The sequence below is a fragment of the Sciurus carolinensis genome, chromosome 14 (genome assembly GCF_902686445.1).
Source record: "Sciurus carolinensis chromosome 14, mSciCar1.2, whole genome shotgun sequence".
NCBI classification, from domain to species: domain Eukaryota; kingdom Metazoa; phylum Chordata; class Mammalia; order Rodentia; family Sciuridae; genus Sciurus; species Sciurus carolinensis.
The window spans coordinates 24,097,293-24,122,423 of record NC_062226.1 but is presented as its reverse complement, the minus strand read 5'-3'; the positions used below and the strand labels follow the sequence as shown (position 1 = coordinate 24,122,423).

Below are 25,131 nucleotides of genomic sequence, written 5' to 3'. Positions count from 1 at the left end.
TTAGGGAGAGGAACATTCTATGGTTTGGATGTGGTTTGTGTCTCAGAGGTTCAGGTGATGGGAGCCTGGTCCCCAGTTGGCGAGACTGAGGTGGTGGAGCCTTTAAGAGATGGGGCCCACTGCAAGAAAGTCAGGTTACAGAGGCTCCATCTCATAATGCCTGTGTGGTGGGAGTGGGGTCGGTCTCTCCAGACTAGATTAATTCTTCAGAGAGTGGGTTACTGGATTACTGGAAAGCAAGGTCACCTCACGCATGTGGCTCCTTCTGCATGCAGTCACTTCCCTTTCTGCTTCTCTGTCATGATGTGATGTAGTCAGAAGGCCCTCAACAGAGGCCAACCAGATGGGGCCAGCCAATCCTGCCTGGTCTCTCAGTCTCTAAAACTGAGATAAATAGATTTTTGTTTTCTCTCTCTCCCCCTTGCAGTATTTGGGATTGAACTCAGGATACTCTACCACTGAGCTATATCCCCAGCCCAGCCCTTTTTACTTTATTTTGAGACAGGGTCTTGTTAAATGACCCAAGCTGGCTTCAAATTTGCAACCCTTCTGCCTCGGCCTCCCAAGTCACTGGGATTACAGGTGTGCACCACCACATCCAGTTAAACAGACCTCTTTAGAAAGTACTCAGCCTCGGGTATTGTGTTATAGCAACATAAAATACACCAAGACAGAGCCCTACACCCATGTCCCAGATTATAATAAACCTTTTCTCCTCCTACTCGCTGGGCTCCTCAATTTCCCTGCGAAACAAATGTTAGTCCACTTTACAGATAGGCACAGACTCAAGAACACAGTGCACAGTGCACCAGAATGAACACATGCAACTGAAATCACAAAACCCAGGTTTGAGTCCAAGTTGTGCTAGTTACTAAGTGACTTGCCAAGGTCTAATGGCTTTGGTTTCACTATCCAGAAGATGGAAAGATTTGACAAATGTCACTCTGAAGGTCCCCTCCAGGGCTGAAGTAGAAGGTGCCACGTTGCTTGCCTTGTACTCAGAAGTCACCAAGTTAAGAAAAGGGAGTCCTAAGCCTTAGGATCTAGCCACAAAGGTTTGTTTATATATTCAAATAGGAAACCCGAGGCTATGTGAGCAAACTGCCACAGAAGGCAAATAGGCTCCAGGTTTACATAGAGGAAAAACACCCCGGGAGCTGGGGACATGCTTCATGAATAGGGGACAGGTGAGATGGCTTGAAGACAGCAGGAGTTTAAGCAGGGCGAGAGGGCATTCCAGGGAGAGGGACAGTCATGCCACGCACAGAGTAGGGTGGGCCACCAGGACATGGCCTGTAATGATGCCAGCCAAGAAGTCCAAGGGTGACAGGAAGGGTCCTGGCCTCGAAGGTGACAAGCACGCCGCACCTGCCACTGCAGGAAGAGGAGCCTGTCACGTTCAGAAAGCGAGATGCTGGAGAGCTACGAAATCTGGAAAGGATGCCTGGTCCCAATGGGAACATCCCTCCTGCTGCAAGTGACCGGACACCGACAGAGGCGCACAGCAAAGTCTTTGGAAAGAGAGTCACATCCACAGCTCGGGAAGCTGAGCGGCTGAAGAGGGGTCACCCAGGGATGGGACAAGCTGGCAAGACAACAGGCACTTGCTCAGTGGCAGCCATGGTGGACACCTTCTCCCCAACTAAAGGGGCAAGTACACCTGCCTCCCCCTCAGACTCAAAAAATCACTGACCCCGAGAACCGGAAGAGCTCTTAGAAAACAGGTCCAAGAACGCTGTTTTATGGATGAGGCAACTGAGGCCAAGGGAGAAAAGGTGGCCTATTTGAAGCCCACCAGATGAGTCAGCAGCAGAGCCAGGAACAGGGTCCAGGCCTGACTCCTGAGCCAGGGCTGTAGATATTCTGAAGCCACAGAAAGCATGTGCTTTATGACACACAGAAGGCAGAACGGAGAGGAGGCCCAGGGAGGAGGGCTGAAGGGATCCGACGCTGGGACGGCTGGAGGATGCTGAGCAGAGAGAGAACGCTGATTGTGGCACTCAGGAAGCAACTGGAAATGGGACCAGGGTGCAGATGCAGATAGAAAGCGCAGGAATAGGCCGACTCCTTTCTCTTGAGATGGGATGGGGAGAGAGAGAGACACTTGGAGGTACAGGGCAAGAAAACAGGTGAGGACAGCTGCTGGACAGACTTGGTGGGGACTGAAGGTCGTGGTCACCAATTAGAAAGGGAGCTATGAGGGGCTGGGGATGTGGCTTGGTGGGAGAGCGCTTACCTAGAAAGGGGACCGCGGGCACCCGGCATCCCCAGAGGGGCTGACAAGGCTCCAAGCTCAGGTCGAGGGCTTGGACTTTGCTGAACTTGTCATCTCTGCAGGTGCCAAAAGGCATAGCAGTGACTCTCCAGCACTGTTTGGCAGCCCAGGAGAAGCCACAGAGAAAACAGATGGGCCTGCAAGTGAAGGGGAGGCCAGGGAGCAGACATGGGCAAGTGAAGGGGAGGCCAGGGAGCAGTCACAGGGGCAGGAGAGCCAAGGGCTGAGGGAAGACACACGTGAGGGGGCCGAGGCTCGGCGCAGGCAGGGAGGAAGGGGAGGGCGGCAGGAGGCTGGGAAATGTGAACAAGGCAGGAGGGGACACTTCAGGGCCAAGACCAGAGGGAGAGGGGCCACAGAGATGGAATCAAGGAACACCATCAAGTGGGGAATGGCAGAATTCTGGATCTGGGAGTGGGAACAGGACCCAAAAGAAATCTGTGTGCAGTTTGCTTAAATGAAAGGCAACAGTGGTCCAGAATACTCAGAAGGGTCAGCAGCTAGAATCCTGAGGCTGCCTGGGGGAAGAAAATAACTAAGACACAGAGGCCCCAAGGGATATAAAGGACAGTCCCGAGGCCAGAGGGCAGGGCCCTGGCTGCTCAACTTTAAGGAAGCAGAACCGGATGGGAGGCTGAGACAAAAGCAGGGATGCACCTCCCGGGGCCACAGTGAGAGTCTCCAGCTGAGGAACAGGGAAGAAATCGGGCTGTAAGCCAAGCAGGGAGAGGCTGCTGTGGGTAAGGGCAGACAGGAAGTCCTGAAGGTGCAGAGGTGGCGGGTGCCCAGGGGACCACCTGGGAGGTCCACCAGGAGGCGCTAGAGCCAGGGGCACTTCCCTCCAGACTCCACCCTATTGCCGAGGGCTCAGCACCTCACTGACATTCTCCAGCAGCCCCACTGACCAGTCTGAGCAGCTTTGGGTAACAGCTGTCACATGTGGTCCCCCAGAAGTATCAGGCAACTATCTTTTTTTTTTTTTTTTTTTTTTTTTTAGTTGTCAATGGACCTTTATTTTACTTATTTACATGTGGTGCTGAGAATGGAACCAGGGCCTCACACATGCCAGGCAAGCGCTCCACCACTGAGCCACGACCCCAGCCCTGAAAGTATCTTTTAGGTATGAGAAGTTTCAGGTCTCCAGCTGGAAGGCCTTCCCAGGGACCCCTGCCTCAAGACACTGTCTGCCTCAGCACCCACTCCTCCTCCTGCCCTTCCTCGCTTGACTCTGCTTACTCTTGTCTCCTTTTGCCATGTTACATCATCTGTGTTCACCACTTTCATCCACAAGCCTTAGAACGGGGCCCAATGCATCACAGGCACTCAATAAACATTTTTAGATTGCTGAATAAATTACCTTGGAAACCCAAAGATCTTGTTGGGAAGGGGGACTATGAAGTCACTGCTACTTTCAAAAGAGTGGTTCTGAGCTCTGTGGAGGTCACTCATTCTAGCATCTCCACTGTGAACAGTTCTGCCTCTGGGACAGCAAGAGAAGTCTGCTGATCCAGTACCCCTCCTGGAGTCAGTAAGGTGGTCCTGGTGCAGGACCACAGTCTGCTCTGACTGCCCCCCTCCCACTGACCCCCAGCCTGGCTGGGCCTTAGCCACCTTCACAGGACCCTCTCTCTACCCAGAGAGACTCCACAAGAAGATGGTGGGAAGGCCTGCCTTGCTGCTTAAAAATAAAAGTAATTCCAATGCAAGAATTTCTACAATGATAGCTCTTCTTCCTCCAGCCTTCTCTAGAAGTGTGTCCATAGTGCATCCCTATGCTCAGGAATGTTTCCTTAATGCATCCTGAGCACCAAGCCGCCTGGCTGTCGGCTGCCTCGGAGAGGGCAGCATCCCACAGCATCGCGGCCGCACTCCACTCGAGCACCACCACCATGCCAATGCTCGTTACTGGAACAATATCACAGTTTTACTCCTATTTTTCTCTACCAATTTCTAGCAACTGTGGATCTGCAATTAGCATGAAAAGCCAATCTGTCCTGAAATGAAATTAAAGCAATACATACTGCGACCTGGGCAGAGTCGAGGAACTGGAGGCCAAAGTAGTCTGTTTCCACGAGGTCCAAGTGGTACACGATCTGATCAAACAAATCCTGGCCTTTGGCATGTTTCTGGAAGACAAACAGGGAGATGAAAATTTAGAGTGTGAAAGCCGGACAAGAAACAAAAGGATTAAAAAAAAAAAAAAGACACTTCTCTCTTTTAAAGTGTACACAAGCACACAAGTTTTGAAAATTTTAATTATTTTATTCATGTGCAATACAAACTCATAAAGAAATTCAAACACCATATACTAGTGTAAAGGGATAACCATCGTTGACCCTTGCTAGCCTCTCCTTACAGAAAGGGAGGTATATGAACAAACACCTGTGTGTGAGGGTGAGCTCTCTATCCCCATCAGACTCTTCCCCAGAGCAGCAAGACCCGGGCTGTCTCATTGCAGGTGACATGAGGAAATCTGCTCAGACTTTGGGACTGGCTCTCCCGGCCTCCTAAACTCACAGAGCAAGTAAACAAGGCCCAGAAAGAACAAAAGACCTCCTGCACGTCACAGACCATGAAGCTGGGACTGAAGCTCCAACTGCAGGTCCACCTCAGGGTTTCGACTGTGCAGTACACAGCCGGGAGCACAAGACAAGTCAGCCCCAAGTCCTGCACTTAATAGTGGGTGTGCCCCGGGACGAGTCATTTCTCCTTATGCTTCTCTTCCTGCTCTGTAAAGTAGGCCTAGTGGCAGCTGCTCTTGGGAGGACTAAGGAGATCACAAATGAGAAGCCGCTGTTAGGAAGGCTGAAGTCTTAAATGAAAAGGCTTATCAGTACTCGCTCCAGCAGAACACAGGCACAGCTTGGTAAAAACTACATAACTGCAAATGCGTTAAATCTGTGTCGAAGCAAACGACAGCAAAGAAAACAAATGACTTCATGCTAGACAAGTAACTCCTTATTACAAAACCTGGTAAATGAGGGGAAAGAATCCAGCCTTGACTCTGCCTACACCTGCAGCGATGGGGGCCAGTGTGCACAGCAGCACATGCAGAGATGAGCTCCAAGTGGACCACAGCCCTAAACGTAAAACTTAAAGCTTTCAGAATAAACACAGGCACCATGCCTCACAACCCCAGATTAAGGCATGGTTTTGAGATATGGCATCCAAAATACAAGCCACAAGAGAAGAAATGAATTGGACATCAAATTGCAAAACTTTTACACTTGAAAAGATATCAAGATCTCAAGAAAATACAAAAGGCAACCCCAAATACAAGACAATTTTTGCAAATCATATGCAGTCATTGCTCTATATCTGAGGAGAACTAGTTCCAGGACCCACAGAGAATATCAAAATCAACAGATGCTTAAGCCCCTTATAGAAATGGCGTAGTGTGTGCATATAACTTATGCACATCCTCTTGTATACTTTAAATCATCTCTAGATGGCTTATAATACAATGCAAATGCTATGTAAATAGTTGTTATACTGTATTATTTAGGGGCTAATGACAAGAAAAGCAATCTGTACATGTTCTGCACAGATGTAATTTTTAAAAAGTTCTTTTGAACTACAAGTCAGTTGAGTAAACGGACGTAGAGGGTGGACCATATCTGCTAGGGACTTTTATCTAGAATACATAAGGAACTATTATAATTCAATAATAAAAAGACAAATGCCCAATTGAAAAATGGCCAAAGAATAGGTATAGATAATTCTCCAAAGATGTACAAATGTCCAAAAAGTACCTGAAAGACGCTCACCATGATCACTCAGAAGGGAAATGCAAATCAAACCATAATCAAATGCTGCTTCATACCCACTAGGATTAAAAAGACATTGTAAAAAAATGTTGGAGGAATGGGAATAAAAACTCATGCAACCACACTGGAAAATAGTCTCATGGTTCCTCAAATGGTTAAACACAGATTTACCATATGCCAGTGATTCTATTCCTAAGTATGTACCCAAGAGAAATAAAAACACGTTTATGAAAAACTTATACGTGCAGTATTATTCATCATATCCAAAGGGTGAAAATCACCAAGTAGTCATCAACTGATAATAAACAAATGCAGTAGATCTGCCTGATGGAATATTATTTGGCCATAAAAAGCAATGACGTATGCAACCAAATGCAGACGGACCTAGAAGACTCTAGGCTTACATGAAAGAAGCTAGTCACAAAGTATCATATATGGTGTGCTCCTGTTATAAGAACGTCCTGAGTAGGCAGATCCATAGAGACAGAAGTTAAGTTAGTGGCTGCTAAAGGCTGGAGGGTTTAGGATGTGGCAGCAAAGGGAGTGGCGTTTTGTCAATGAAATGTTCTAAAATTAATTGTGGTGACAGATGCAGAACTCTGTTAAATGTACCAAAAGCCACTGAATTACATACTTTAGGTGGGTGAACCGGAGGACATATGAACCTCCATGAAGCTATTTTTAAAAAGCAGATGGGTGGAGTTTTTCTTTACTGAAATATTCCAACAAATGAATAATGAAGAAACAAGAGAACCATCACCAACACTTTGCAGCCCCTGATGAATGGAAGCTTCTGCGCTTGGGCACCAGTGGCTACTCACTTCCCCACAGAAGAGTCCCAGCCCCTGTACTGTGCCTGGTGCAGAACACCCCCCACCTGAGTGACCACAGCTCCACACTCCTCCCTCCAGGAGACCCAGCCTGAGGAAAGTCCTAGAAACTCCTCAGGGCAAATGATCCAGATTCTTTCTTCAACGAACAGAATATAGGGACAAGAAGATGTGGTGGGGAATCCTATAGGTTAAGAAATGTAGAAGACTTTATAAAAGGTACTGTCTTGGGTGCACTCTTGGATGACAAAACTTAATGAACAAGGAAGCAATTACAATAAAGTCAGAGCAGTTGCCGCCTGGCAGGGAGGGCGCACAGAGGGCTCTGGCCAGCAGGAAGCTGTCTCCTGAGCCGAGGAGTGGCGTCTGCTCCCTCACAACTCGTGCAGCTACACCTCTGCTTTAGTTGCACATCTGTATTTGCATGATATGTAAAAAAAATAAAAACACGGGGCTGCAAGTGTAGCTCGGTGGTAGTGTGCTTGGCAGGCCCTGGGTTCAACCCCCAGCCCTAGATAACAAATGGACACAGACAAAAAAGTAAAAACAGATCTAAATGCCTGGATTACTGCTCCTCTGAAGGCAGCAACTCCACAGAGGCAGAAGGCTGAAGGTGGGATGAAGTTCTCTAGAGAATGAGCTAAAGGAGGGGGAGAGACGAAACAGCCCATCCCACAACCCCTGGGACACAGGACGGACTCTGATACTCCAGAACACTGCTCAGTCACTACCAAAGACAGAAATAAGGAAAATGTACGACCTTAGGCAAATAGACTCCATAAGCTAGCTGTGATTGCAACCACAGACAAATACGTGTGCGTTATGTATTGTGGACTGCTTGACCCAAACAGGAAATCTGTTCAGTTTAATTAGCTGTATTAGGGTGGAGAAATTGTGGGAGGTTTCCTCCCCAAGTTTTCCTAAAGACTGATCTCCTGGCAGTTGTCGAACAACTTTTTCTTTAAAGTCCCCCTTCCTGGTGCCCTTCCTTCTTGCCCCTGACAATTGATCCTCTGGGTAGTTTTGCCCTGTGACGCTCCAGTGCTGCCAGCCCTTGGAAACACCTGCTATTGTGGCACTAATGCTTCATTAGTGGGTCTCCTGGTGGGACTGAACTAGTTAAGAAAAGCTTTAGCAGCAGGACACGCAGGCTTGAAGGAAGCAGGCACCCTGTCTCCCAGGTGGACCACCAACTGCGGCCTTTGCAATTCATAATTTCCCCCAATCCTTATCACCAGCCCAGACTTGTCCTGCAGCTCCTGACACAGTGCCCTGAACTTACAGGGCCACAAAACCAAACTGGCCCCGAATCCAACCTGCCCCGCACCTGGGTCTCTCTACGTGGGTTTAGGACTTACCATGTAGGCATATGATTTCTCCACTTCACAGAACACTGGTTGAAAAATCACAGCCCTGGGCTAGGGAGATAGCTCAGTTGGTAGAGTGCTTGCTTTGCAAGCACAAGGCCCTGGGTTAGATCCCCAGCACCGCAAAAAAAAAAAAAAAAAAAAAAAAAAAAAAACATGGTCCTACTTGTGTACAATGAAAAAGGTCAGCATAAGCCTCTATTCAGGTCATTCCAAATCTCACTTTTCCAAAGCATTTATGACATGACATGTCATACTGGAAGAGCTCAGGGTGGAGGTGGGGGAGCAGGTCCCTTCTGCCAGGCCAGACTCCTGGAGGTGGCAGGGCCCAGTCCATAGGAAATACCACCTTTATTCACTGCTGGTCCTTTTCTCCACACCTGAAAACACTCTCCCACAACCATATCCTCCTCGACTATGCTCCCGGTTCATACAAATTCTGCTGGAAGAAAGAACTGCCAATGGCCCTTTCCAGCTCCAAAAAGAATCAGATAAAATAATGAGGGCTAAAATGGAGGGAACCTTGAAACAGGCCCCAGTAGGTTATTGGGTAGGATGACATTAAGAGAATCAAGCTTCCACTGCATTTGAACCCACTATCTCCCTTCCTCCCGGTCCACAGGGAGTTCACATTCAGTCCTCAGAAGGTTCTGGATAGCTCAGTTCTTCTGCACTGCCAGCCCTGACATCCAACACCTGGGGCTGAAGCCCAGAAAGGGCTATATCAAGCTTAGCCCAAACAGAACCTCTTCAGGAGCCAGACAAGAGCTCCCTCCTCTGTGCTTCTACGAGCAGGCGCATGTCTGTATTTACACAGGGTCACCTTGTATGGCTGCTCTCTGAGCCTGCACCTTCGCTCTCACTTGAGACTAAGTGCCCCTGAGGGCAGGCCCACTCCACTCACCTGAGTCCCCAGCTCCTATCCCCCAATGCTGGCACACGGCAGGTGCTCCATCAATGCCCTGGCTGCATGGATGCTGTGTGGATGGACGGCAGGTGTGTGTGTGTGGGGGGGTGGGTCTGGGGTCAAGAAAGACACCTTCTGAATGGGCCTTGCTAATGCACTGAAAACAGACCATGATACTTCACAAGCCAGAGACCTAAAAATGAGAATATGCTCATTAAAATATTTTCAAATTAAGCATTCCATGAACAAGTGCCTGGGGAACCACATTGCACTTCCAAGGCTGTTTACCTAAACACAATTTTGTTGCTGTTATGTCAAGAGCTGTTTAGTGGTTACGAAAGGCCCTAAGTCAACATGACAAGACTGGAAAGCTGTTCTTTGTTGCCTTATTGTGAACTAGGTCTTTCCCTCTGTGATAGGGCCCTTCCTCCCTCCCTCCCTCCTTCTTTCCTTCACTTAACAAACGTTTGCCAGTTGCTTATCAAATGCCAACTGCCACTGCAGGGCACAGAGCAAGGGTTACCAAGTCGGAAGTTGGGTAGCTGCCCCCCCACCATCATAGAAGTCCTCAGTGAGCAAGAGCAAGTTATCCAAATCCACCTGAGACTCAAACCCACAGGCAGCAACGCCACTCAGCTCCTCAATCTATACAGAACACGGGGACTTACCAAACCAGGGTTGCTGCTCTGGAATGCAATGACAGTGTAACCAGTCCCAGACTCACACAGTGAGCTGTCCCCAAACACAGCAGGCTCTGGCCAGCTCCTCCCTGGAGCTCTTGCACAGATGTCTCCTAGTTTTCCTGCCTCCCATTTCAACACATCACTTTTCACCAGGACCAGCCACCGGTGGCTTCAGTGCGTCTCTTAGTAGCAGTTCCTTCTGATCTGACGTGAACTCCAACAACCAAGCTCCCTAACACTGTGTGTAAAATAAGAGTATGCACTTGCCAAAGAAAGTTGGGGCAGGCAGGGGGCGGGCAGGCAGCCAGCAGGGAAAGGCATGGACGGCGTGCCCTCTTTACCCGCCAACTGGAGTGTCAGAGGTCGCTGTCTGCTGACTCACTGGTTCCCAGCCATGTCTCTGATAAGGGAGACTGCTGGACAACTGATGCCTGAACTGCCCCCCAAAAGAAATGAACTCTGCTGGCCCCAGAAAAGATGATGCAGGCAATCCCCTACTGCAACCTGAGCAAGGGCGGTACTGACAGGTCAAATCCGGTCCTGGGAGAACAAAGATAGACACGAACATGTCCAAATCTCATCTGGTCTCCACAGCATGAGATGCCAGGCATCCCAGGGAGACTTGAAAGGAAGGAAGAAGCTGTGTACTCAGCAAAGGTATGAGGCCCAGATATGAAGTAAACTGGAAAACCAAGACGGGCGGGACTTCAGGAGCCACTCTTTCCAGGTACGTATGGCCATCCTCCATCTGCATGCTGGCGCCCAGGGGACGGCATGTCCCCGTGTCCCTCCATGATTCAGCATACCTGGACCACAGCAAGAGCCCCAAGCAGCCCTGCTACCCCCAGTGTCTCCTCCCCCACACCCACCTTCCCTGCGTTTCCTAAAGCGCTCCATGCATGACACCTCACTCAGTGCTCTGCTCAAAAGCATCCAGCAGGGGCTGGGGTTGGGCTCAGAGGTAGAGCGCGTGCCTCAAACGTGTGAGGCACTGGGTTCGATCCTCAGCACCACATAAAAATAAGTAAATAAAATAAAGATATTGTGTCCATCTACAACTAAAACAAACGAACGAAAAGGAAGCATCCAGCAGGGAAGGAGGTGCAGGCGGCTCAGCCTCACGTCAATACTGCCTAACCTAAAACAAGATGTGCTTCTCCCCAGGCTCCATGGAACCATGAAGCACGCTGTTCCCCAAATACAATGCCCAGCCCACCAGACACAGCAGGCCCCACCTCTACGAGCTGATTTGGGCCCTTCCTCACCCAGGATACTCTTCCCCCACATTCCCATTCCTGTCCTCGCCCACAAGCCAATCTCCAGGGTCAAATGCACATTGCAAGTAAGAAACTTCAGTACTCAACTTTTTTTTTTTTTTTTTTTTTGAGTTGTAGATGGACAGCACACCTTTGTTCATTTTTTATGTGGTGCTGAGGATGGAACTCTGTCACTACCACGTGCTAGGAAAGCGCTATGCCACAGCTACAGCCACAGCTCCACTACTCAGCCTCTGGTTGGCAGCACCCTGCCCTGTTCATATTTGCTCTTTTGTCACCTGATATGTGGTTGAAATAAACACAAACACCAATGTGAATTAAGGAGACTCCTCAGTTCCCACAAGTCTTCCAACAGCCCCCTGGTTCAGAAGTCTGATTCCCCGGTCCAACTCTGTTGGGAATTTTCTGTACCTGGGACGCCCTGGGTATAGATTCCCAGAACTGCCATCATCTCTTCCAGACCAGTGACTGCTCCAATGCACACCAGGCCACTGGAGCTTTGGAAACCACACCCCACTGTGACCTATCCCTATGGCTAATGAAAATGCTCTGCCTTTTTTGCACGATATGTTAACCAGTTCTGGATTTTTAATGAATGAAAGGATCTGCCCTGTTAAAGATGCCAGGAGTCCCAGTCAGTTACTGTCTATCAGTCTCTGATCCCAGCATCACAGCATGGGGCACTGGTGAGGCAGTGCATGGGGAGCTGGTGGGATCCTTCTCACTTCACAGGACCTAAGGGCACCTCTGTGTCGGTCGCTTCCAGCCCAGTATGACTACACACAACTGTCCCACACAGGGTTGTGCCCTGGGATTCTGAGGGGGAGAAATGCTGGGTTGGAAACCCAGTTCTACCACTTTTGTGGCAATATAACCATGACCTTAGGCAACCCGGAGTCGCGGCTCCTTTGTCTGAAAAAATGGGAATACTTTCATCTGCTCTGATGACCTGACTAAAGTATTATATTAATATAAAAGTAGGAGAGCAGATGAGCATACTCTGTAGCCTGGTGTGCTATAACAACAAAGGAATTATTAGTATTTTAATTCAAAGCTTTCATTCCCACTTGTGCACAGGAATAATGCCATGTGCTTTTTGTCAAGTGCTTAATAAAAATCAGGGTACATAAATCCCATTTAAAGAAAAACTCAGGTTATAGGGAGGGAGGAAGATAGTGCTTGGTAGTCAAATTGACCAAATTATGTCATTATATTGTGTATTGTGTGTATGTACGAATACATAGCAACAAATCCCTTCAGTATGCACACCTATCATGCACCAATTTAAAAAAAAGTGGGGGAAAAGAAGAAAGAAAAACGCTCAGTCCATCTTGGGGATTTCTGTAAATCTGTTGATCCCTAAAGATCAAGTCCTTCCTTTCCAAGTCCTTAGTGTCCCTGAGTGCAGGTCTGTCTTAGTGCATGGAATCATAGGCGGCTTCCCAGGCTGCTGCCCAGAGGCACTGACCTCATGGCTTGCTCCAGCTTCTTCTAGGAAGTGCGATTTCACGGTTACTTACCACTGCTGCCCCCACCCCCGACTGGCTAACCTGCCAGTTTTCCATGAGCCCTGGAAGGAAGCTAGTCCTCTGTTACAAACACACACACCCTAAATGGTCTTGGGGCCTCTGTTCCTGCTATGGTTTCCCCCAAAGGTTCATGTGTTAAAGGTCTGAATCCCAGGGAGGCACTGTTGGGAGGTGCCATAGACCTTTAGGAGTTGGGGCCTACTGGCAGGTCCTTAGGTTCTTAGGGATGTGCCCTTGAAGGGGATTTTGAGACCCCCGTCCCCCATGTCTCCCTTTGGTTCCTGGATCACGATGGAAGTGCTCTGCTTTACCACAGGCCTCTCACCATGATGTGCCACCCTTACCTCAGTCCCAAAGCAATTGGGACCACCTGATCTTGGACTAAAACCTCCAGAACCATGCGTCAAAATAACCCTTTTTCTCTTTACAAGGTAATTACCTCTGGCATTTTGTTTTAATAACTTGGGGATAATACAGTCCCCATTGCCAATGTGGCTAAGTCATCATAAACAAACACACACTGTTTACTATAGGATGTCATAAACACAAATATCTGAAATCACCAAATAAGCCACCATGACATTTTATCATGAACTAGAAATACCATCTCAGCCATCGGAAAGATCTGATGGCTCAAAAATAGAGTGCAGTCATGCAAAGACCATGCAGACATGTCCAGAGTCTGCTGGATTTATATAACCAGGCCATCCAGCTTACAAATCCCACATGCCAGATAACAACTACTCCAATGTAAAGGTTCTGTGACCCCATTTTACAGAAAAGATTGAGCTCAGAGAAATCATGTGATCAAATGCATATGGTTTCTAAGTGTCAGAACTAGAATCCAGACCCAGTCTTCCTGATCTTGAGGGCAGAGGTCTTTCTACCTCATCCTGCTACTCTCCTACCTAGCCCACCTTCTCACCTCTTCAGCTCTGAGCCCATGTAACGTACTCTGCAAACAAGGAACATTTCTTAAGCCCAATCCAACAAACAAACATTAAAAGCCTACTGCATGCAAGCTTTTGGCTATGGCTGGCATATGGGGCCACAGGGTCCAGCACAGCCAGATCTCAGGGTGGGAAGGCGATTCCCAGTCCTTCTGGAGGGCAGGGAAGCCACACCATGTGGAAAGCAGACTACGGGCTCACAGGCTAACACAGAAGCCACACCTCTGCAGTGAGCGGGGTATTGCTGGGCAGCTCCCGGAAATCCAATTCTGGTAAAACAGCATGTCATTAATTTCCTGACTTGTCTGGCTAACAAGCTCTCAGAAGTCAGAGGAAACAACAAAAAAACAACAGGACTTAATTTTGACCAACAAGGAATTAAGAGCCATATTAAAAGACAGTGGCTGTCATTTCAGTATGTGAGTCAACGGAAGGAGGCATTGCTGGTCAGTTCCACAGGCAGCCAGTGTCCTGAGACACTGAGCGGGAGCTCCTCCATGTGCTGCAAAGACCAGAGAGGGAGATTCTAGAGACAGCTCTTCCACCATGACTTCAGTGACCGCAATCCTGTGGACCTTCTCTTTTTTCCTTCCTTCCTCTCTCCCTCCCGCCTTCCTTCCCTTCTTTTGGCAGTGCTGGGGATGAAACCCATGGCTTCATACAAGTGTCTGCCATTGAGCTACACCCCCAACCCTTGAACCTTCTTGCTGTCGACAGGGAATACCTGACATCTGCTAGCGATCTCAATTTCTGTCTACTTACGCCTCTGTCCAAACCCAACTGACTCATTAGTTAAAGGGACGGGTTTCCCGTTTATTCTTCACGATGCTGAATGAAGTCAAGGACACCTAAAGCTACTTGACTCTGGCTGCCCTGAAAACTGGTTTCACCCAACACTTCAAATATCATGCTTCCTACTCTCAGCAAAGAACATCAAAACAGCACATGCTGACTACTCTCACTTTTGGTGACACTTACTATCAGGCACACTGCCTACTACACCACCCCACTGACAGGGGCATTAACAAAATACATGGCAGTCTCCCTAGCACGAAGGTCCCTTGGACCAATTGCTCTTCAAGTTCTGAGACTTGGAGTCACTGCAGTTTTCTCAGATGAGCAGAGTCATGTAACCTATTGTAGTGCACCTGTCCAATTTGGCCCTTTTCTTTCTTTCTTTTTTTTTTTTTTTTAGAGGAGGGAAAGTTTATTTGGGGCTCACAGTTTCAGAGGTCTCAGTCCATAAACAGCTGGTTCCATTGCTGTAGGTCGGAGGTGAGGCAGAACATTGCGGCCTAAGGGTGTGGTGGAGGAAAGCAGCTCAGGACATGCAATCGGGAAGCAGAGACTAGTACGGTCCTCTTCATTCCCTCGTGAAGGGAATGGGGCACAGGAGATGCACTGAATGACCTTTGAGGTGGTGCCTTCCACTCCAGTGGCTTCCGTCTTCCATCAAAGACAAGCAAGCACATGGGGACTTCACAAGTACTTAAGGTACTCGTGTGTTATCCTTTCAAATGGGGGTGCTTACAAACATGGCTGCAAATTCTCTGACACCCCTATTGAGAGAGGGTCTTTGTCCTTTTTCCTTGAATTCTCTAAGAACTTGGCACAGCTGCAACCAAAATGATGTGGGGTGGGTGGTGTTTTGTGATTTCCAAGGTGAGGCAATAGTTCCCTTGGCATGCTTGCTCTGGGGGAACAGTCAGACAGCAGTAAAATGTCCAAGGACCCTGAGACTTTCGTGTGTATAAGGCTGCAAGCAGATGTTCCAGTCTACTGCCAGAGCTGAGCCAGCCATCCAACCATCCCTGCCAAGATGCCAGACACGTGAGTGTAGCATCTTGGACCCTCCACATCAGCCTATGTGGGACCACAAAGCCATGAGGAGCAAAAGAATCTCCCAGCTGAGCCCTGCCCAAATTCTGGACCAATACCATTCATGTATGATGATAAATGGTAGTTGTTTTCAGGAACTAAGCACCGGGGGAATTTACTATGCAACAAAAGATAATTGGGATGAAAACCACACATACACACAGACACTTCATGTGTGCATGGCTTGTGTGTGTGTACATATAGGATGCACATAAAATTTTTCACAACTTAAAAAAAAAATGCTTCTTAGGAAACCCCCATTCTGTGATACTAACTGAGGTTATCACCTGCTTAGAAACAAAAGACATACTTATGCTTTAAAAGAAAAATAATAATAAACCTAGAAACTGGTTCTGTTTTGTTTTCTACATGTGGTGCTGAGGACTGAACCCCAGGCCTGCATGGGCCAGGCTGGTGCTCCACCAATGGGCTATACCCCCACCCCCTCAAAGGCCACTCACTCTCTCTGTTTAGGGGAAGTACATAAATTAACTAAGGGTGCCTTACACTACATTTGCCAAGAGGAGCTCAGTAAAACTGCCTGAAAAGCAGGAGGGGTCATACAGATTAAAACAGACACAGCTACCAAATGCAATGTGTAGCTTATACAAGTTTTTAAGATGAATGCAAAAAAACTGATCAAGGACTTGGTATTCAATGACATTAAGGAATCAGTGTGCATTTTGTTTAACATCATAATGATATTATGTTGCATATAAATTTATTAGAGATACCCATTTAAGTACTAACAGGTTAAATAAGTTGTCTTGCTTTAAAATACTCCAGAAATTGAGCTGGAATATAGCTCAGTGGTAGAGTGCTTGCCTAGCATGCATGAGACCATGGTTTCCCCAGTACTGCAAAGAGAAAGAACATAAAATACTCCAGAAAATAATAATAAAGGGATGTTGTATATATGAGGATTTCAGCATACTACTTTATGTATTTGAAATTTTCCATAATAAAAACTTAAAACCTTGCAATGTGCAAAGGAGCTAAGGGATTAGAGGGTGTCAGCACACTGTAGCCCAAGCCCTGTCTTGGAGCATCAGGGCTGTGGTTGGGAAGAGGAATCCTCTGCCCCAAGTGATGGTAAAGTGCTGTGGGATGCAGAGCAAATTACTCCAAGTCATTAACAATTAATTTTTCTTCCACATCGTTAAAATAAAATTTGTATACCGACCTCTGCTGGCACCCAGCTCAGCAATTGTGTATGCATGCTTAATCCCCACCCTACATTCCTGCATGCAGCTTTGTAAGGGGGTCGCCACCCTACCACTTACTCTGCGCTTATTTCACAGACACAAGTAAGAGCATCTTTTTTTTTTTTTTTAAGATTTTAAAAATATATTTTCTTAGTTGTAGATGGACAAAACACCTCCATTTTATTTATTCATTTCTATGTGGTACTGAGGATTCAACCCAGTACCTCACACATGCTAGGCAAGTGCTCTACCACCAAGCCACAACCTCAGCCCAAGTAACAGCATCTTTAAAGCAAGAAACAAAGTGTACACCGCAATGAAAGCTACATTTTTAGCTTTGGACACACCAAAGTTAACTTCCTACCCAATCTAAATCTGGAGAAACAATGTCTTCATCCTTTAGGTTTCTGAGGGACACAGTACTGACTTCTGACCTTGAACTAAAGCCCCCCCAATTTGTGACACCATGATATGGAACAGAATGAGTTCCTCAATGGACATCCTTGGATGGCCACAGTGACCAGGCCTGGGTATGGGATCCAGGTCACCAGGTGAGAACACGGAAATGTTCTAGAAATCAACACATTCAAGTCCTTCATATTACAGATGGGGAAAAATAAGGCGAGAAGGCAGACCACGTTGCCAGGCAGCCACTGCAAAGCCAGGAATAGAATGGGAGCCTTCTGACCCTGAGACCAACACACTTTTCTCAGAACTGTCTTGAGACAACTGCATGATGGTTGCTACCTGAATGGGAAAGCAAAAAGGCAGCCTGGATTCTCTGCTCCGGAAAGGTTAAGCAGCAAACATGCAGCATCAGAAAACCACTCATTTTAGGGCTAAAAACTCGTTGACTATAAAAAGTGCTTGCTTTGGAGAAATATTTTTGGCCTTTTTTCTTTCTTTCTTTTTTATGGTGGACCAAAAAACAACCACCACCACCTACCACCACAGGAGAAAGGAAAAAGAAATGAAACGAATTTGTGCCTGACTAACAGTAACATGCAATTAAAATGATGGATGTCTCTGTGCCAGAGGTTGCATTTGAAACAAAGCTGTTGGAGAAGGGCAGCCCTGAAAATAAATTGCCAAATTACTTTTTTTGCAGCCAGATTGCAGAGTTGCCCCCGTGCAATTCTGAAGGCAAATAACTCTACATCAATAAATATGCAACAAATTCCCAGGAAGCCCAGCCAAGAAACGTGAACAGAAAGAACTAAGTTTGGGTGGATGACTGCCCCCACCCATCTTGCACTGTCGGAATGTGAACTAAATTTGAAAAGTGAGGCAAGTCAACGCCACCTCGGACCCAAAGCTTCCCTGAGCTCCCCTGCCCTGCGGGGACTGCTCCCATTTAATCTGTGCAGCCCTTCGTAGCTCTGAAAGTCGCGCTTGGGATCTGACCACACAGCCTGTTCCACAGGGCATAGAAAGCAGGGCCTGCGTGTCACAGGGATGGGCCTGGAGTTTCAAAATCTATTCCTCAGCCTGGAGTCTGTTGTCCTGGAAGTTTCTTAGTCGGGGAGGATGTTCTAAAGGTTGTATGAAGTGAAATGATGAATTCAACAAGGCTTAGCACAGGGTTCACCCAAAGGACACACCTGGTGATGGAGGTGAACTCATTCCGGGTAGCATGCCATTAGCGGAAGGGGAAGATGAGCTTTCTGGAGGGTGAGTGATAGGGTGGTATGAGGGACCCACCTACATGCTGCACTCTGCATCCTCAAATTCAAATGCTAAAGCCCTGACCCCCAGGACTTCAGGATGTGACTGTATTTGGAGACAAGGCTTTAAAAAATAAGATTAAAATAAGGCTGCAAGATGAGCCCTAATCTAATCTGGTGTGTTTATAAAACAAGGAGACGGGACACACACACAATCCATTGAAATCAGGGAGGCTCACCCCTGGAGAAAGACCCGGTGAAGACAGAGGAAAAGGGACAGCAAGAGGGCAGTCACCTACACACGAAGGAGAAAGGCCTCAGAGGACACCAACCCTGCTGGCACCTTCATCTTGGACCCCAGCCTCCAGAACTGTACAGAACATATTTCTGTTGTTAAGGCACCCAGGCTGTGGTGCTTTGCTATAGCAACCCTAGCCAAGAACAGAGGGAGGAACAGGGACTTCAAGTAGGGGTGGGGTTTGGACCTGGGCTCCAACACCTACAGCCAGCATGACCTAGACTTGGCCCCTTCGTTTTCCAAAGTTGTTTTCTGTCTGGAAAGTGAATGTGAAAATAGTACCATCCCACCAAACAACATAAGGACAAAATAAGAACATGCATGGAGAGTTCCATCCTGTGTGGTCACAGCTGGCCACGAGCAGAGCCAGAGTGTGTGCCTAGGACCTCTGACTCAGCCCTGGGAACTTGCCAGCCCATGTCTCTGGTGAGGAGGGTCCTTGCGGTGTGGCGGCCCTTGGACACTTGCAAGGTGCTTTCCTGGATTAAGACTGAAGGGGAGCCCCCACCTCAGTAGCCATGGAACAGTCTTGGACCCCATGTTCCTTGGGTTCCATCCATGGATGGCATTCTGTAAATGCAGACAGTGAGCCCAGTGAGAAAATGAGCCTGTAGTCTAGTTCTGTCAGTGTCATGCCAACTGCTAAGGCATGGAATTCTAGCATGATTTTACTTAGCTCTACATGTGTGTAAGACTTTCAAAAAGGTTAATGAGTGGAAAAGTCCATAAACTTCTTCCCTTTAAGCCCTGTCTATGGTGTGCTTGGCTGCTAGGTCATAAAACTGTAACTAAGCCACCAGTACCCATTCATCTGATGGGGGAGTATATCAACAAAGTTGTCTTTTTATAAGTAGCCTTTGGTTTTCCTTCTCCTTCTCCCTCTCCCTCCCCCACCTCTCTTTTGGTGGGAAGAAGGGATGAGTCAGTAGTCAGTGCCTCCCTGCAAGGAGGAGGCAGAAAAGGCTGGTAATGTAGCTCAGTGGCAAAGCATGGGTTTGCCCAGCATATGCAAGGCCCTGGGTTTACTCCCAGAGCAGGAGGAAGAAGGGAGGAGAAAAAGAAGCAGGAGGAGGAAAGAAGAAAGAGAAGGCAGAGAAGTGCACATTCAGATGGGGACAGCGAGCGTGTGCTGCTCCCAGCCTGCCCTTGGGTCTGGATCTGTAAGGGGGGCACCATCACCATCATCTCCCTGAGGTGCCAGGCTTGCTGTTCGTGTGAGCTGTAAGTTCGCCACACAAAGTCAGGCCTTCCTCGCCCATGAAGTGAGGAAAGCACTTCCCAATCATACACACGTTCTGCAAAACAACCCCCGAATGCCACGCAAAGTACAAGCATTAACCAGGACTCGTAGGAGATGTTACTTTAAACAGAATGCACATTAGGAAATTATTAACAGAACGAAACACCTTGCAACAAATACGGTAACTGCCACGGCTGGTCACCATCTAACTGCAATTGTCCCCAGTTCAGGCTGTTTACCTGGGATGGTTAGCACTCAGGGTCCTTCAAAAAGACAGCCTTGACCGAACCAGGCATGAACCCCCAAATTCCCTTGCCTTCTAAGAGAACTAGAAAACAGAGGGGGAGGAAAACCTTGGGGTCACACCAGTGCCACCCGCATGTTGGACAACTTCTGCTGGATGGTGCGGAGACAGGAAGTAGGTCAAGAGGAATGGGGTAGGGGGTGCGGTCACCCCAGAGACCTAGCCAAATGTCACTCCCTGGGAATTCAGACTGTGCTATCATGTCTTCTAGTTTATCTTTTTTCTCTTTCTCTCTTTTTATTTCATTTTATATTATTCAGGGATTGAACCTAGATGCACTTAACCATAGAGCCACATCCCCAGCCCTTTTTATTTTTTATTTTGAGACAGGATCTCGTAAAGTTGCTAAGGCCGGCCTCAAACTTGTGATCCTCTTGCCTTGGCCTCCCAAGTCACTAGGATTACAGGCATCTGCCACCATGCCTGGTCCAATTTTTCAAGAAAATCTAGAAATAGGAGAGTTTTGTGTTTTTGTTTTTGTTTTTTTTTTAATGTGAAATAGGGCAGTTTAAAAAAAATGTTGTGTGGGCTTCTAGTTTATTTTTGGTCAAATTATATTGTTACATTGCATGCATGTGTGAACATGCAACAATAATTCCCACAATTATGTACAATTACATGCACCAATAAAAAAATATGTAACAACTTTAAAAAAGCAATTAAATGTAACTTACATAGACAAAAGTGCATGTACAACTCAAGGAGTTACCAAAAGCAAACACCCCTGGTGACCCCCACCCAAGTGAAAAACCAGAGCCCTCCCAGCTCCACCCCCACCCCACTGAAGCCCCTGTGTGCCTTTCTGGGGCTCCCATCCCCTCCTCCTTTCCCAGGGGCACGGTGGATTGTGGATTCACTGTGTCGTCTTAAAGTTCAAATCCATGGAATCATACAGCATGTATCATTCACAGGTGTCTGGGGACAATGCCCCTTCGGTTCCCAGGTGAGCTGTGTCCATGAACAAAGGCTCACAGGTGGCACTTTACAATTCTAAGAGGAAGGGAAATGAGATCCAGGAAATTCACCTTTTGTGGGTTCACCTGCAATAAAGACTTGGAACCACAGAGGGAGGGAGGAGTCAGAGATAAGAGACTAGGTGGTGGGTGGAGGAGGGCAGTCAAAGTCAACAGAAGGGGAGGGTCTGCTCCCAGATCAAAGGAATGGCAAAGGACAGGGCACAGGGGCAGTGGCAGGTGCCAGTGGGGGGAAGCCAAAGTTCATGGTCACCAATAGGCAGAGAGTAAGCCTCCCAGAGAGACTGTAGCCAAGGAGGCTGGGACCAGCCCCACTCTCCTGAGCCCCTGGGCTCTCTCTCTCAGGAGACAGAAGCAAGACTTCCTAGAAGGAAAAATCAACAAAGGTGACCCTAAGTGCTGCTTATTTCTTAAAACAAAACAAAACAAAACAACAAACAACAACAAAACCTTTTCATTACAGACAATTCAAATAAATACCAAGTAAATAGAATAATAAACACCTGTCAGCTTTTGCAACCATTAACATTCTGAATCATCTTTTCCTCTACTCGTCTGTCCTCTGGCCTCCATTAACAGTTTTATACTTCCTTTACCCAGAGGGTGGTAAGTCATACTTACAATGAGATGCACGAATCTGAGCTGTTCTGGTTTGACAAATGGAAACATCTGTGTAACCCGCATCCCTCTACCCATCCCCAAGCCACAGATATTCTGATTTGTTTCCTGCACCAATTAATTCTGCCAGTTCTATATGCATATAAATGCAATCAAACAGAGGCTACTCTTTCATGTAAGGTTAATTTCACTCAGCATAATGCACGTGAATGCAAAACTGAGATTTCAGAGTTCAGTTCGAGTCAGGCACAGTGGCGCTTGCCTGTAGTCCAGCTGCTCAGAAGGCTGAGGCAGGAGGATGGCTTGAGCCTAGGAGTTCTATGCCAATGTGAGCAACACAGCAAAACCCCATCTCTTTAAAAAAAAAAAAAAAAAAAAAGCCAATCTGGTGCAGACATGTCTACATCTTCCTTCCCATGCCATCCTCTGTGTATGACCTATAAAGCTTTGAGATAAACTTTACAGATAAAAGTGACCCCAACTGGGATTCAGAGCTATGATTTTTCAATGAACTGCTCAAGTCCTGCTCTCTTCCCTTGGTCCCATGTTACAAACACCAATTTCTGAACCTAAAATGCACAACAATAACTATCCCAGCGTTCTGACAAGAGCTGCTTTTGGTATCCTCAGAGAAGCAGAGTGGACCGCTTCTCCCCGCTCCTGTGTCCTCCCCTGAGCAAGAAAATCCAGTAAAGCACATAAAAGCTGTAGTGTTCTCCACAAATGCAAAAGACACGTCTTCTCACCAAACTGGCAGTGCCTTGCAGAAAGAGCTGCATCTTTGACTTGGTCTTGCCTCTACCTGGCACCTGACTTGCTCTGTGTACACAGCAGGGCCTCAGCAAGTGCCCATCCTTTGCTGTTCTCTTCCCCTTGGAAATGTCAGCTCCTCCCAGATCTGAGGCAACAGGGCAGAGAGTAGGAGCTGGCTCCCTTTTCTCACACAGACTACCTGGTGACGGTAACACCACAGTTCTGCTTGGGCATTCTGCAAGCTCAAAGTTCATAGGAAGCAGCTCCTCCAGAGCCTGGCAGACAGTGTCAGATATGGCTGCTCTTCGGTTTCCTTCACAGGTTCTGCGGGGCAAGAATTCCATTCAAACCCTTCCTGAACTTCTCTCCAGGGGCAACCTGCTGGTCTCGCACACTGGGTCTCATCTAGAACCACCAGGAATAAATACAGGTTTTGAGGTCCATTTAGGGGTCCTCTTCAAAGAAAGAAAATACATAAATAACATAGATTGGCAATCTTTAGGAAAACCAAGGCCCAGTGAACACAATACGAGGGCACCTCAGCCCTGTACCACCTTCTGGGTTCTCAATCTCACCAACATGACATTCGCAAAACATTGGGGTCACCTCTCCGTTCCCACCCCTAAATCCAACCACCAAATCTACAGGATTCCAAGTCTTCCAGCTCCACTGAACTGTCCTTCCTGTTCATGCCCAGCACCACCCTTGGTGAGACCTGCAATACAGCTGACCACCTCTTCGTGTGACCGCCCACCTGCCAACGCCAAGCAAGCCGGAACTCCATCGCGCAAGAACATTTAATTGATTTGGCCTCCTTCCCATCTCCCCTGCTTCAGCACCTCCAGAGCCACATTCCATTCTCCACACACGTCTTCCTCACACCCTCTCCAGGGAGGTTCTTCACAAGCCTCTTCCAGTTGGACTCCAGCGCACAGGGTCCAAATCAGCCCAACCTCTCCCCTGAAGCCATCCCCAGCCAAAATCCACCTCTACTTCCAACAAAACCCACGTGGCTTCATTTGTCCAGTTATGACAGTGCCTAAGTCTTTTTGCCTTGTATTGGGGAAATCTGAGAGGCATAATGAAGTGGCAAAGAGCTCAAAAGAACAAGCAGAATTTTCTGGGTCTTAGCTACTGCATAAGTTTGCTACTGTTACCATAACAAAGTACCACAGACTGGATGGCTTAAACAACAGAAATCTATTTCCTCCCAATTCTGGAGGCTGTAAGTCCAAGAGGAAGGTGTGGCCAGGGTTGGTTTCTTCTGAGGCCCCTCTCCTGGGCTTCTGGATGGCTGCTTCTCCCTGTGTGTCTGTGTCCTCAGCTCCTCTTCTTAAAAGGATATCTATCAGTCATGTCAGACTAAGAAGCACATCCATAACCTCAAACGACATCAGCCGCTCTGCTGACTTCTGAGAATTATCAGGAGGACTGGGAACACACACAAAGATCCTGCAGGACTTGTTGGCCAATCTCAGTCCCATTAGGAGCCATAAAAGCCCGGTAACTGCCTTTGCCACCAGGGCCATTTTAGATCCTTCTGTACCAGGGTGCAGCTGTGTCCCTGTCTGTGAGATAAGATTGCTCCTTCCCATGACAAGGACCAGATATCCCGAAGCATTTCTGCAAATATGAGATGCAGCATAGTATGAAGATTGTGTTTTACCACAAACTTTTAAAAAAGGTGTATATAATATGATCATATATTTTGTTGAGAAACCTTTTTTTCTTCAAACTTATAAACACAGAACTGACACTCAGGATAAAAGTTATTTTTTATTCATTTATTCTTTAATTGTTTTTAATTGTGAATGGACCTTTATTTTTTTATAGGTAGTGCTGAGAATCGAACCCAGCGCCTCACACATGCTAGGCAAGTGCTCCACCACTGAACTATGACCCCAACCCAACAGTTTTTTTAATACAACTAGTATTTTCTAGCCCCTCCCTTGCTTTCTCTTCCTATTCAAGTAATCTGTTATAATCACCTCAGAACAGGTATGCTATATCCTTGAATGAAATACAAAAATTTTTTAAAAGAAACAAGAGATGAAGCACATAGCTGTTGGAGCCAGGTTCCTGGGTCCACCTGGTTTTAGTGGCAAGCCCTTGGATGAGACAGTAAACTAGCACTTCTGTTTTCTCCTCCATAAAACATGGCAATGGCTACTGTATAAAGTTTTTATGGGAATTAATGGAGCAAATATACAAACTGCTCAAAACTATGTCTGACACATAGTAAGAACTACTTTCATATAAGGAGCCCTTTGTCTGGGAAAACCTCTAACTTTCAGGAATTCTGAAGACTCATTCTCAACATTCTGTGACCTTGAAAGACCAGCTAGCTTCTGATACTGGTGATAATCCTATGTTTGACATCTAACATTTGTGGGAAATCTGAAACAAAACTGACCAAATCCAATTAAGCCAAGAACTTGAACCAGTAATTCTGTTCTACCATCCGCTGAAGGGTATTTCTGATGATCTCCATTCTGAGAGCTGTACCACACATGTACCGTACGTAAGCTGTAAACTAGTTCTCTGTTGAAGTTTCATCTTTGCTCTTCAAACTCAGTTTCACAGGTTGAGTTTATTCCACCAGTTTCTAAAGG

At 47.2% G+C, this 25,131-nt stretch overlaps 1 protein-coding gene across 8 annotated transcripts in view; it reads right to left on the bottom strand.

The window, feature by feature from the left end:
* The window catches only part of Epb41l4b (erythrocyte membrane protein band 4.1 like 4B), a 131,790-nt gene that overhangs the window by 90,907 nt on the left and 15,752 nt on the right, over nt 1–25,131 (bottom strand). For all 8 annotated transcript variants that reach the window (XM_047524308.1, XM_047524310.1, XM_047524309.1 and 5 more), the window contains exon 2: nt 4,297–4,401. In XM_047524308.1, the coding sequence (XP_047380264.1) occupies nt 4,297–4,401 (105 nt within the window). The remainder of the gene's footprint in view (nt 1–4,296; nt 4,402–25,131) is intronic.